This window comes from Equus quagga, chromosome 17, assembly GCF_021613505.1.
Source record: "Equus quagga isolate Etosha38 chromosome 17, UCLA_HA_Equagga_1.0, whole genome shotgun sequence".
Lineage (NCBI taxonomy): Eukaryota > Metazoa > Chordata > Mammalia > Perissodactyla > Equidae > Equus > Equus quagga.
This window is the reverse complement of record NC_060283.1, coordinates 39,734,298-39,748,098: the sequence shown is the minus strand read 5'-3', so window position 1 is coordinate 39,748,098 and position 13,801 is coordinate 39,734,298. Positions and strand designations below refer to the sequence as shown.

Genomic DNA, 13,801 nt, shown 5'->3' with positions numbered 1-13,801 from the left:
TGTCTGTGCCAGCCAGAGAGAGGTTAGTGTTGGACAGGCGTGAAGGGCCCTAGAGGAGTTGCAGGTGGGGCTGGAGTGGCAGGCTGGGGCATCAAGGAAACTGGGTGCAGATGAGTGGGGATGCAGAGAGCTGAACCAGAACAGGGCTGCGGTGTGAGAGCATAGGATTTGTGTCAGCTGAGAGGCATAATTGGTAAAGTATTTGACACTGCAGTTCTTGGTCCCTGTCTTGGCCGAGTTGAGCAGAGAGGGCTGTGGAGCAGGAAGAGCAGGAAGACCCACAGACTGACAGCCCTGCCCCAGCCCCGGGCAGTGAATGCTCATTGCTCTGGCTCTAGGATGACCATCAGGTCTGCCTTGGGGCCAGGGTGAGAAAAAAAGGATTGATGGTTTCCAAAATGATTTTGCAAGATATGTGGTCTTTGAGGAAGCTGATACTGCCCCACATGCATGGCTGGAATTGTGGCCCACTCTTTTTCACAAACGAAGCCTAAAAGAGATGTTAAAGTTAAACCCCAGGGTGCGTTTCAGCGACTGGAACTCTGATACACTGTGCCAGGTGATCTCCCAAGGAGGTTTCACAGCTCCGATCCCTGTGCCAGTACACGTCCTGCCTACCTTCCACCTGTTCCTCTCTTCCCAGTGGCCTCAGCCCCCAACCCTCCTGCCGATTGCAGCAGGTGGGCGGAGAGGCAGCCTGTGGGCAGCTCACCGCACCCACCACAGGGCCTCCCCGGGGGCTGAGAGCGTCTGCAGGCCTTGCTGCCATGGGCGGCCCACTCAGGAAGCCCACCAGCCTTTGCAGGCCCTGATCTCATGTGTGCCCTGGACAGCAGCTTAATGTTTCTCAGGAGTGACTCTCAAACCCCTGCCAGGGTGCCCTCTCTGTAGGAACTCTGGTCATCCCACAGAAATTCAGACGCGCCCACAGGAGTTTCTGTGCGGGGGGGGGGGGGGGGGTGCTGGCCAGAGTCGCAGATTCCCTCATTATCGCACAGAACCTGGATGCTCGTTTTCCCCATTCGAGAAAACTCTTTTCTCCTGGACACATTACCCCTCCCTCCATTTGCGTGAGCTACGCCTGGCAGCCCCTCCCCATCTACAGGTTGGGGGCAGAGGACAGACTTGAGAGTCAAAAAGACTAGTCTCCAGATCATAGCTCTGCCGCACTCTGGTTATGGGACCCAGATGGTCACCATATTCGGCCTCTCAGACACTCAGTTTCCCTCTATGCAGATTAGGGCTGACACGCCCCTCCCCATGCAGGGTTTTGTGAGGATTCGATGAGATAATGTGCACAGAAAGCCCAGTCTGAGACCGGCAGCTGCTGTTCCTATTTCCTTGCAGCCTTTAGTGGCCGAGTGGCACGGGTGGTGGTCCTGTTCAAGGGGAGCAGCTCGCCAGTGGCAGCGGGGCTGAGAACATCTCTGGGGAGGTGAGCAAAGTATGCGCTAACTTGCAAAAGCACAGCAGCTTGAGTTCCCAGGCATGTGTGTCTCAGCCTCTTTTATCTAGCTGTCTTTTGTTTGTAGTGTGTGTGGGGCGGGTATGTGTGTATGAGAGACAGAGAGAGAGAGACTGTGCATTCCAGAACACCCTTATCTCTTGCATACCTTTGTACCTAATTTTTAAATCAAAAGTGATCCCTCCTGATGTCAGTGATGACCCAGCTGGCCCCCATTGAGCTTGACAAGCTCTGTCCGTTGTCCAAGGCTACAGCACCAGCCCCCACTGTTGGGTTGGGACATGAAAGGGACCCTGAGCAGGGAGTCTGAGCAGGGCAGCAAAAGTATTGGGGGGGCACCACAGTAGCTCACCAAGGTCGCTGGGCTTCTGTGCATCTTGACCACACCTCCTCTGGTCAGCGATTCTAATTGCAGTTGGACAGCAGCTAGAAGTGGAGAAAGGCATGTGTGTCAACACCGTGGCGGAGCCAGCAAGCCCTAATTACCCAGCTCTGCAAGGCCGCACAGCACAAACTGCCACCTGGTTCTGCTTAGGGGGAGTGTTCTGCCATGAGCGCCATCCTGGAGCTGCTGCCGCGTGCAGGCTTGCCCTGTGCCTCCATGAGCAGAGCAGAGCCCTGGACCTTGGGAAGGGAGTGAGGCTTCTCAGCTAGCTTTATGCTGACAAAGGGCTTTCTGCCTGTCAACCCAGCTACCCAGCAAGCCCCCTCCCTACCACAGCCACTTGGCCTCCCTTTGGTGGGGCCCAAAGGCCCACGCTCCGGCCACCTAGCCTCTGGAGACTTCCTTTTGAGCTAAAAAAAACAAGCGGCTGAAATGTGCCTCTGCTGCAGCTGGGCCCCGCCCTCCGAACGTATAGAAAGGCCCTGGAGTGGATTCAGCCTCACAGAAGAGGAAACCTGGCTCCGGCCTCACCCACAGGGCCTGTTATGTCTGGCTCCAGAGGCCTTCTCCTCTGGGGTTTTCCATGCCTGTGAACTAGGCCCCATTCATTTCCCTGTGGTTTCACGGGCATGTCCAAAACTCTCAGCAGGTTGCAGTGAGCCCAGGAGGAGAGGGGTCAGCGAGAGGCCCAAGCTGTGAAGTATGATTGGCCCCGCAGCCACAGCACCTTCCACTTAGATGATTGCAGCAGGGTGCCCGGCCCGCTGTGGGTGGGCGCCCATCATTCAGTCTGCCGCATTTCCTCTGGGGTGCCCCCCACCACCCCTGGCCGACTCTTCCTGCAGCTCCCTCTCTCTAGGCCTCCACTTTCCAGCTGACAGGCCACCAGCTCCACCCTGGCCTTGCCTGGGAGAGACTACAACAGAGAGCCTCTAAAGTTTCCCCTCCCAGCAAGCTCTCACATTAGTGCTCAGCAGACCGCTGACTTCCCATCATGCCCCGGCTCGTGGGGCCCTTGCATTTTCCACCACACTACACTTAATTTGGGGCCGCTGGGAGAGCAGCAGGTCCCCCTCAAGGGTGGCTGCCGCCCCCGCCCTCACAGGCTGCTTAGCCTCAGAGAAGGAGCCATGCTCTGGTGCACAGCTCCTGTAAGAGGCCCAGCAGCTGCCTTCATAGCTGCTGACAAGCCCAAGGGCTCCTGGGCCCACCGTGAGGATGTGCCCAAGTGGGGGAAATTTGGTCTTCAGAAGAAATGAATTTGAAACTGGCTGAGAGCAATTCTTATCAAATTTCCAAGTTAGCAGTTTTCACCAAGAGCTAATTGAATAATCTCTGTGAGTGGCCTAATTCCATTTGCATGAGACTCCCACAGAGTAGTGACAAGTGCCCTGGTGGCTGAGGGCAGAAGAAGCTGTTCTAGTCTCTCACTTAAGTTTTGGTCTTTGAAAACTGATGCATTTTCAGGTTTGGGCAACAGCCATGCCACTCTGCCCTGGCTGCCCAGCTCCTTGATCGTTTCCAAAGCCACTCAAACTTTTTGAGTGTTCTCGGTGGAAGGGGTGGGGTAAGTTTCTCATCTGGTTTAGCTGGTAAAATGGATCTGGAAACGAACATCGTTGGAGGCCCAGCCTCTCTGCCAAGCAGGGTTGAGAGGATAAGTGCAGAGGATCAGAGAGTGAAGGGCAAGGCCCCTGAGCCGCACCAGGGGCAGCTCGGCCTGCCTGTGAGCACCACGCCTGGGCTGAGGAGAGACCCTGTGCCAGCACCAGGCTCTCTCCACTTGTCTACATCTGCTGAGTTCTGAGGGAGGGGAGAGTAGTCAGCTGGGCCCTGGTCAGCCCAGTGCTGATCTCCATCTCGACTGTGCCTGCCTCTGCCACAGTGCAGAGACCAATGCCCCCTGCCCTGGGTCTGCCCAGGGAGGCTGCTTTGTCCCTAGGCCTTCTTGAGGTGAACTTTCTTTGTTGACCTGATGGGGATGGGCCTTGCTCTTCTCTCCTGGGCCCAGTGGACTTGACAGTTTCAGGGACAGCTCTTGGTGCCAGTGCTCTGAGGTAACCCAGCTGCTCCTCACACAGGGGCCTCCTGTGTTCTGGGGTTGCCAGTCACCAGGTGTCCTCCCTGAGCCCTCAGGACAGCACTGGGTGAGGAGCTGGGAATGTGTGGTCTCTTCCCCTGACTGGCTGTGGCCCTGGGCAGGGCCCTTTCTCTCTGGGCTGCTGCACTTCAGGCTGCTGCAAGGAAGCGACTTTCTCTTCCTACAGGGACTAACGCTGTGCAGGGGCTTCCCCTTCAGCAGAGGGCACTGGGACAAGCCTCCTCCTCTCCACCCAAACCACGTGCCCGGCCTCCCCTCCTTGGAGCTCACACCTTGGAGGTGTCAACACAAAATAACCAATAACCAGTCTATAGATAAGGGAAATACGGTGAGTTTTACTTGAGCCAGAGTGAGGATTGTAACTAGGGAAGGCCTTAGAAAGTGTTCAGGAGAAGCATGGTTTTCAGTGCAGTCTTATATCTTTGTAGAACAGGAAATATACATTAAACACCCCAAGGACACATTGTCATGAAAGTTTCAAAGAGAGGGGCCGGCCCTGTGGCCAAATGGTTAAGTTCATGTGCTCTGCTGCAGGCGACCCAGTGTTTCATCAGTTCGAATCCTGGGTGCGGACATGGTGCCGCTCATTGAGCCACGCTGAGGCGGCGTCCCACATGCCACAACTAGAAGGACCTACAACTAAAAATACGCAACTATGTACCGGGGGGCTTTGGGAGAAAAAAAGGAAAAATTAAAAAAATCTTTAGAAAAAAAAGTTTCAAAGAGATATTTAGTTGCAAATTAGCAGGTCAACATGACCCTGATTTCAGGAAAGGAACTAATCCCGCATTACCAATAGTGCGCTGCCAATCGGGTGCAGGATGGGAAGTCTGCATTCTTATCTCGAGGGTGCCTTCTGTAAGCAGCTGTACAGTGTGTGTTTGATAGGCCGTAAGTCAGGCTTTTCAGTTCAAGCCAAATCAGTTTTGAACCCAATTAGTTACCCCATATGCCTCAATATGTGAAAATCTCTTGTCGGAGGGGACATCAGTCTTCTGCCCTGGACAGTCACTTCCTCCTCGACCCTCGCTGCTCACGTCCTACCCTCAGATTCTTTCTCCTCGTTAGCTCCTTTGCCTCTGAAAACACATTCAGATCTTCTGGATACTTAAAACAGCAATCAGAAAACATTACAGTGGGCCCCCTCACCCTCCGCTCAGACCAGCTCTTGCCCCTTTCACCAATAAATATGTTGAGAGTAGTCTGCACTTGACCGCCTCCCTCACTCTTTACCCTTTGGTTTTCCCGAATCCACTTCCCCACCCTCGCTGCCATCTGACATGCTGTTACTAGCCAAATCCAGCAGCCCTCTCCGGCCCCTCCTCTTCTTCTTGCAGCATGTTAGCACTGTGGACAACTGCCAAGCTGGACCTTGTTCCCTTCTCTCATGTCACCTCACTTCTTGGCCAGCTCGTCACCTTCTAAGATCCCTCCCCTCTTGCCCCTCTGTGCCCCGTGGCAGTCTCGCCCAATCCCAGAGCCTCACCTGTTGTGTATCTCTGGACTCGGGCCCAACCTGCTCTTTCTTGCTGCCTCTGGTTGCTTCTCATAAGCCCTCAGACTCCAGCCTTCGTCCTAAGTGGGCCAGACCTCTGGTCCCTGTGCCCCACCGTCACCACGTTTTTCTCCTTCGTGTCCATCCTCATTCAGCAACTTCCCCCAGCTCCCCAGATGAAGACCCCATCCTGGAGTCAGGCACCCCAGGCCCCTGTGGGCGTCCCTGCCCCTTTCCTGCCTCACAGCCCTCCTCTCTTCCCTTGGTTCCTTGTTTTCCAAACATGCCTGACGCAGTTTTCCTCCCCCACACCTTTGCTATTTCATCCCTTTCCTGTAGAGAATTTCCCTCCTCCTTGCCATCTCTTGGAATTGATCTTTCATTTGTGGACATATCTTCCCACAAAGCTAGGGGCTCCTGGAGGGCAGGCCAAGGCTTTCTGGTGGTAGCAGGGCCTCAAGGTCACGCAGACCTGTTTGTGAATCCCAGCTGCTATTTCTTGTGGGACTTGGGGCCAATGACCTTTCCTTTTTGCACCTTAAGCTTCCCCGTACGCAGAAAGGGATAAAACCCCTCCCAGGACCACAGGAGGATTTAATGGGCTGCACATCTGGGCTGCACCCAGCACATAGTCTGTCACAGGTACTTAATGGGTGTCTCATCCATCTCTTGCTGACACACAGCAGCAGCTCAAAAGAGGTTTGAGGATGAGTAAGAAAACAAAGAAACAAGTGAATGGCTCTGGACCCAGGCATGTTACTCGGAGTTGTTTTAAATAACAATGCTAAGTGGAAAATGGTGCTCTGTAGACCAAGGAGATGGGGAAAGAGCAGGAAAAGGCTGTTGCTTCTCCTTTGCGGTGTTTGGAAATTATCTCAATCGAGCTCTTTTATTAGGCAGAGCTTTAAATTATTGCCAACCTTAGGGGTTAGGATTATATGCACCAGGGCTGTGTGCCCAAGCAGAGAAGGGCAGTGTGGCAGGGACCCAGCCCTCCTTAACTCCTGAACGTGCCCCGTTCTGGGAATCCTTCGTTCTGCACAGATTATTGAGCATCTGCTCTGTGCCAGGCCTTGCACTGGGACCAGGGTCAGCAGCATTGGGGTGGGGAGGGGAACTACAGCCCATGATCAAAGAGGCAGTCAGTGTGGGCTGAGTGCTGTAATGGGAGACGAATGGGATGCCCAGGAAGCACACAGGGTGGGCACCTCATGCTGCCTCCTCGGAGGAAGGGACATCTAAGAAAAAGAGATGGGAGAAGAGTGGTCCAGGTTTCCAGGCTAAGGGAACAGCAGTGCAAAGGGACAGAAGCAAGAAAGAGCCACAAGAATTCAGTATGACTGAAGTGTAAGGGGTCGGGGTGGGGAAAAGGGAGAGGTGATCTGGGGCACATGACAAAAATGGTAAACCTCATTTGACCAGGAGGTAGAACTGTCCCGAGGACAGTGGTAGCCACTGAAGGGCTTCAGGCTGGAGAGGGACATGACCAGTTTTGCCTTCAAGAAAGAATGCACCACTTTGGGTGTAAACACGAAGGAAAGAGCAGGACGTGACTAGAAGTAGGGAGGCCTGGACCAGGCTGGTGACATTGTGGTGGGAGGACGACAGAAGTTTCTAGGAATCTTGCTGTGTGTTCAGTCCAAACCCTAGAGTTGGGGCACCCAGGTCAGTCACATCCACACTATGTGTAATAGTACCGTAATATTTATTTAAGGCCAGACACTCGTATCCATCCCCATTTTTCAAGTAAATAAATTGAAATTCAGAGAGGTTAAGAAATTTATCTGAAATCACACAACTAGTGAGTGACAGAGCTGGGATTCAAGGCAAGTGTTTGAGCTGGTAACCGCCAGCCTCTCCCCCTCTCCAGATGGCCTGGCCTGTGCACATGGAGCAAGGAAGGAAGTAGGGTCAGGAGAGGTGACGAGCAGGAGTCTCACCATCAGACACCCCCCCACCCCACCCCACCAGAGGGGCTTCCATGGCCACAGACACACTCAGACCCCTCATTAACAAAACAGAGCCATAGTCTTCCAAATAAGCAGAGAAACATTCAGTCCAGTTCCCTGCTGATCCAGGATGGGCAGCGTTCCTCTGAAGGGCAGAACTTTTAGCCCATTTCTCATTTAGCCACTGTGTGACCCCTGCCGGGTGGAGTGGCCTTTCCCAAACATCCTTCTTTAAGATGCAACACTAGTAAGTTCAATCATCAGAGAGCGGTAAATCCTGCCTCCAGTAGTTCCTTGTAAAGTCATGGTGCACGTTAGCATCTTAAAGGCAAAGGAATGCCCTATAATAAAAACATCAAGTAAAATAACCCCCCAGCATTTCATGTCGATTTGTACTTTTTTAAAGTAACATTAACATACTTTGGGAAACACTGTTCTAGGCCAAAGTCCGCTTTGCTGTGTGAGGAGTGTGTGTACTTGTGTGTAGGTGGCTTGTAACCTTTCCCCGCCATTTGCCACAGCACATGAGGGACTCTGACACCTCTAGGCTTGCTCAGCTCCTCCCTGGGATGAGAAGCCTCTCACTGCCATTCTGCCTTCCCCTCCAGCACCTGGAGGCCCAGAGCTCATGTAGGCGGGAGGCTGCAAATCAGAGCTGACTAGCTTGCTTCCTGGCATGGCCCCCAGCTGGCTGTGCAGCTGTCTGTCACAGTAGAACCCTCCCCAAAACTCCAGAGTAGAGGGGCCTGGTGACTCTCAGCTCCAGAGGCTCAGCAGATGCCAGGCCTGGAACCAAGTCGCCATCTCTGAGGGCTTGGCTTGCTGTTCTGGAAGGTGATTCTGGCTGGGGGCCATTCTGAGTCCCTATTTAGAGCAATTGTCAGGCAGTTGCTGAGTTCCAGCTTCCCTTCCACACCCCTGACCCCCCAGCAAGGCTGAGTGATCTCATGCCCATGCCATGATGTAGCAGGGGTCAGGGGGAGATGGGTTACCGTCAGGGCAGGTGCCCAGATCGGGGAGCAGGTTTGAGACTAGGGCAGTGTACAGAGCTCCATCCCCACTCGGGTTCCCAGACCCCAGTGTGGAGTTTGCTCTCAGAGGCGCATCCTAACCACCCGGAACAGCTTAGGACATTGTCTGAGGTCTGCCTGCTGGGCCTGTGCATGCAGCAGTGTCCCCCAAAAAGGGAAAGAGAGCAGGGTGAAGGAATGCTTGCTGATGGGCTGCTGTCATAGCTCCTCTTCTCATCGCCCTGCATTCCCACACAGCGCTGTTCTCTCACCCCAACTGAGTGAAGCCCTTAGCACCAGAGCTGGCTTTGGCTAAAGAAAAGAACACTGAACTGGAGCTCAGAGACCCCTGCACCTTGGGCTGCAGGACTGCAGCTTATGAACTAAGGTTCTTTCCTGCCCCGAAGTCCCTGAGTTCTAAGCTGCTTCTGCCACGTCCCAGGTCCTGTTGAAGCAGGATGCTGGGAGCCCCCTGCTGGCCCATCCAGGGAACTGACCCCTGATGGGGTTGAGCTACGTGATGGGGGGGGACCTTTGCTGGCCCCACATGAGAGCAGTGACCCTTACCCACCCCATCCCCCGGTACTGGCCAGCCCAGTTCTCTCCCTCCCTTGGGGCCTGGCCCCATTTTAGCAGTGAATCCTGAACTCAGTAGAATCTGGCTGCTGGCCTCTTGACTTTCCCTTGGCCTTCCTGTTCCCGCGCTCCACTGAGGACCCACCTCCGTTTGCACCTTGCCCCTCCCAGCCACACAGGGCTTGACCACCACTGTGCCCCAGGCCCCACTTCTGCTTTCTCAGGCTCACACATTTGCGCATTCTCCCTACCCCCCCCCCCCCCCCCCCCCCCCACCACCTGCTGGTATAAGAAGGATTTTAAGGACAGGTTGTGGGGAAATGGTCCCCTACAGCTATCCTAGAACACTAATGAGCTGTGGCAGCCCCAGAGAATCGGGGCTTATTGCTGCGCCACTTCTGTTTGGTGACATGGGCTGTTCTCTGGGATGAATGCTCAGTATCACCTCACTGTCCCAGAGAGATCCACAGGCTGCCCTCTTAACTCTCACCCCCTGTTGTGAGGACGGGGCTGAGACACTCAGGGAAATGGAGCTCCTAGAGGCACCAAGCGACCTGTCCAAGGTCCGTCTCTGTATCCAAAGTCCAAAGCTTCACCAGACTTTCTTTTTAGGGTGAACAAAGGGCACACTTGTTTCTCTCTCACCAGTCTCAGGTGACTCATGGGAATGTGTTGGGGGCCAGGGAGGACAAGTAGTGGGGTCACTGGAGAAGCAGCTTGACTGGGGTTTGTTGTCACTGCCTGGGGCTCTGGCATCGGCCCACCCTCCCTGTCCCTCTCCTCACGTTCTCATCCTTACCTAAGACCATGAGAGGCCAGTGGAGAACCCCTGCAGGAACTGGAGCAGGAGCACGCCTCTGCCTGGGGAGGCTCCCAAGGATTCAGTTCCTTTGACCCGTGGGGGAGTGGCAGGGGCAAGCCGGAGCCATCCCAGCCCATCCTGCTCCTTTCCCTGGCCCTGCGCGTTCTAGCCTGCAGCCTGACCGCAACCCTGCTGTGGGGCCATGCTGCCCCCTGCTGGCCACACTGGCAAAACACAGCCCAGGGTAAGCCCCAAGGTTACAGGTGTTCCCTCTTCACCCAAGCCTGTGGCTAGGCTGGAGACTGTGTGCTCCCTGCCCACCAGGAATCTCAGACTGCATGGGCAGACGAGTCTAGAACTGCCTGGTGCTCAGCAGTGCTTGTTGACTGAACAAATGAATGAATGTATGCATCTCAAGCATTTAGGTGACCATGGCCTGCGGTGTCTGACCAAGAGCAGACAGTACATCAAATCAGACATTTATCGAGCAGAAACTGAGACTCCTCTTGGGCTGACAAGATCTAAATATGAAAACCAAATGTGCAAAGTCGAACAGTGCTAGACTGTGATGCAGGTGACCCTAGAGCAGCCTGGCTCTTGTTCCCAAGTGGCTGGTCCGGCAGTAAGTGCCCAGGGGAGTTGGAGAGGGCTTTCAGGGAAGACTTGGGAAGGGCAAGAAAGGGGAGATAAATAGCAGGGATGAAAAACACAGGGCACCTTAGGGAGTCCCTAGGCTGGCCATTTGGCATGGAACGTTGGGGAGAGAGGCAAGTACCTCCTGCGGCTTGAGGCGAGGACATGCCGGGCACAGTGTCTGCCCTGGAAGCACATATGATTCCTGTCGATCTTCACAAGCACCCTGTGAAGCAGGTGCTGTTATTATCCCTATTCTACGCTTGAGAAGAAGGAGGATTAGAAAAGGTCCACGACTTGTTCAGGGTCCTGCAGCCAGAACATGGTGGAGCCAGGATTCAGACCTCCTCTTAGGAGATGTGGTAGTCAGGTTCAGGAAGTGATCTGCACAAGGACGGATTGGGGGCTCGGAGGCAGGATGGCCACTGAAAAGGCTGTTACTGTAACCCAGTGGGAAGTGAAGGAACTCCTCATTCTACACACTGGGTTTCCCGCATGGTAGGAGGGCCAGCTGAGGCCTGACCCTGGCAGTCCTGTGCCCATGGTGTATCCCTGCCCCATGGTAGGCCAGCCCAAAGCAGTCCCCACAGAGGAGGGGCTAGGAGTGCTGGACTCAGGTCAGCCTGCTCCCCGGGCCCAGGGCTGGCTCCAGTCCGGAATGGGGTTGGCTTGGCCTGCTGGGGCATTTCCGCAGCCCTTCGTCCTTGTAGAGAGGGCTTCTGGGGGAGACAGATATGCTGTCGGGGCAGTTGGCAGACCGGAGCCACACCTCTGCTGCAACAGGCCCCATCTTGGGGGAGGAGAGGCTCTGCGTGCTCATGCTCTCTCTCCCCATCACTGGCTGCTTTTCTTTCCAAGAGCTTGGCAAGATGACGAAGTGACAAGGCTAAACCTGCAGCACTGCCCACACCTCCAGGAAGGGGAAGTTCATCTCAGGCTGCCAGCTGCTGCTAGGCTTGCCAGGGCTTCCTCCCTGACCTGTCTCCGTGGGAAAAGCATGGCCTTAACATGTAGCCTGTGGGTTCAGATTAAAGGCGAGGGACACTCTCCCCTAAGCTGGACAAGGCTTTCCCCACACAGGGCACCCTGGCCACGAGGGCACCAGGACACACCCAAGCCCCCTTCCTGGAGGCTTCAGCTCTTGTGCATGTGTGTGATCCACTTGTCTTCCCATGGAGCCCCAGGTGGGGGTAACAGAAAGTGGGCCTCCTGCCCTAGACAGGGAAGGTGGGGGTGCCGACCTCAGGGCTGTGTGATCCAGCTTCCCACTTTTTCTGACTCCTCGGTCCTGGCACACTTCCTCCATCGCTGTCAGTCCCTGCCCCTCCCCAAGGGCCCTTGGTGTCTTTTCGTTTGGAGCCTTACCCATTTGTACTTATTGTTGATTCTAATTACACTCAAGTGAAGCAAAACTAGAGTGCTAACTCATGAGATTGGCTCTCTGGGGTTTGAACACCCCAATAGCACGTTTGCCTCATTTGCCTCGTTTCAGAATGCGTGATTTCCGTCTTACTGTCTCTGACTCTCCTGTTCATCCTCAGAAGCCTTCATCTTCCCAGGGGGAGAAGCGAGCCCAGCACTCCTGGGAACAGGGAGCCCTGGTCTGCTCACCACTCCCCCGCCCCGCACGGAGCCCTCCATGTTCCCATGGCAAGCCCAGGCCCAGTGTTTTCTTATAGCTGGGGATGCCGCTGAGTGTTCTGGGAGGCAGTCATTCAGCAGAGATCTTTACTGAGGACCTTCTCTGGGTCAGGCGGGGTGCTAAGCACTGGCCTACAACGAGATCAAGACAGACCCCTCCTCTCGCTCCAGGAGCCCCCATCTAGCGGGAGAGACAGTGCACATGCTAACACATCAGAAGAAGAGAGTCACACAGACTGACTGGTGCAGTCAAGGCCATGAGCAGGGGGTGAGCAAGAAAGCAACTTAGAGCAATGAAGTAGATCAGATGGCCGGGAGGGCATCTTTAGGCTGAGACTGAAGGGCACGAGAGCCAGCCTGGGAAAGAATGGACAGCAGCGTCCCCTGACCCTGGGCGATCTCCCCCTCTGCAGGCTCGTGGAGGAGTTCATGCTCTTGGCCAACATGGCAGTGGCCCACAAGATCCACCGCGCCTTCCCCGAGCGGGCCCTGCTGCGCCGGCACCCTCCACCCCAGACCAAAATGCTCAATGACCTGGTGGAATTCTGTGACCAAATGGGGCTGTCCATGGACTTCAGCTCTGCCGGGGCCCTCAATGTGAGTGCTGGGCGGGATGGGCGGGCAAGGGGAGGCCCTGCTTAGGGAAAGAGGAGGAAGGCCTGGAAGCTGGGAGTACGGCGGCCTCCATGTCCCACGAGGGTCTGTTCCCCTTCACACGGGTCTCCCGCAGGGGAAGAAGGAGGGCCTGGGGAGGAGGCCTCCAAGTCACAGAGACCCTGACCGTGGGTTGCGCTCCCCCCCAGGACCGAGCTGAAGGAGACCACTGGAGGCTCAGCTGTGGGCAGGGATTCTGTGGCCCAGGATGGGCTGGGCATGGGCCCAGAGGCTTTCCAGTAGGAGGCTGGGATTATTGGAAGCCAGGGAATGTTTTTTATGGTAAGTGGTGTCACATGCTCCCTGCCTGCAGAACTAAGCCTCACAGGGCTCAGGAACCCGTGGGCTCGGCTCTGATCCCACAGGTGAGAGACTGCTCTCATCTGTGCTCCAAGCCTGGGGTGGCCAGAGAAGTGCCTTAGGTCAGATAGCTGGAAACCAGTCTGTCCAGGCCAGCAGCTAGACACAGAAGGACTGACCTCAGAGCCAGGGCTCTTGAGGCAGACCCAGTGTGGGACACAGGCTGAGGGCTGCTTCCCCCTGCACCCTTCCTATGGTCATGTGAGCAGGGCTGGGCCCCTGAGCTGACTCTTCCTCCCCAGAGCCAAGTCTCAGATGGTCAGCAGGTAATGAGACCCCAGAGCCTCTCCCCAAGCCTGACTGCATGTCACATGGGTTTGCCTCTAGAAAAGTCTGACCGAAACATTTGGAGATGACAAGTACTCACTGGCCCGGAAGGAGGTGCTCACCAACATGTGCTCCCGGCCCATGCAGGTAAGGAAGGGCCGAGTCCCTGTTCTCTCCCTTCTCCCAGGAGCACCCATGACCTCCTTGGTGGGCACAGAGGACCTAAGGGGAGGAGTGGGGAGAATGCCCCCAGGCAACACCTAGGACAGGTGGAGCCCAGGCTCCTGAGCCTGATCTGCGTCCTGCTCAGACTTGTCTGGCTCACCTTTTCAAGGACACCGTTGTCTGCAACCATTAGAGGGCCCAGTTTAAGCCCCACTGCCCTGCTCCATGGCCTCGGGGGCTCTGTTTACCTGCAGAAAGCAGGGAGCCACCACAGGGCGTGCCCCAAGCCTTCAGTGCT

The 13,801-nt window shown here is 55.5% G+C and overlaps 1 protein-coding gene across 4 annotated transcripts in view; it reads left to right on the top strand.

Annotated features, from left to right (window-relative positions):
• DIS3L2 (DIS3 like 3'-5' exoribonuclease 2) overlaps window positions 1-13,801 on the top strand; it is a 359,659-nt gene that overhangs the window by 324,713 nt on the left and 21,145 nt on the right. For all 4 annotated transcript variants that reach the window (XM_046644635.1, XM_046644634.1, XM_046644636.1 and 1 more), the window contains 2 exons: window positions 12,471-12,654; window positions 13,399-13,485. In XM_046644635.1, the coding sequence (XP_046500591.1) occupies window positions 12,471-12,654; window positions 13,399-13,485 (271 nt within the window). The remainder of the gene's footprint in view (window positions 1-12,470; window positions 12,655-13,398; window positions 13,486-13,801) is intronic.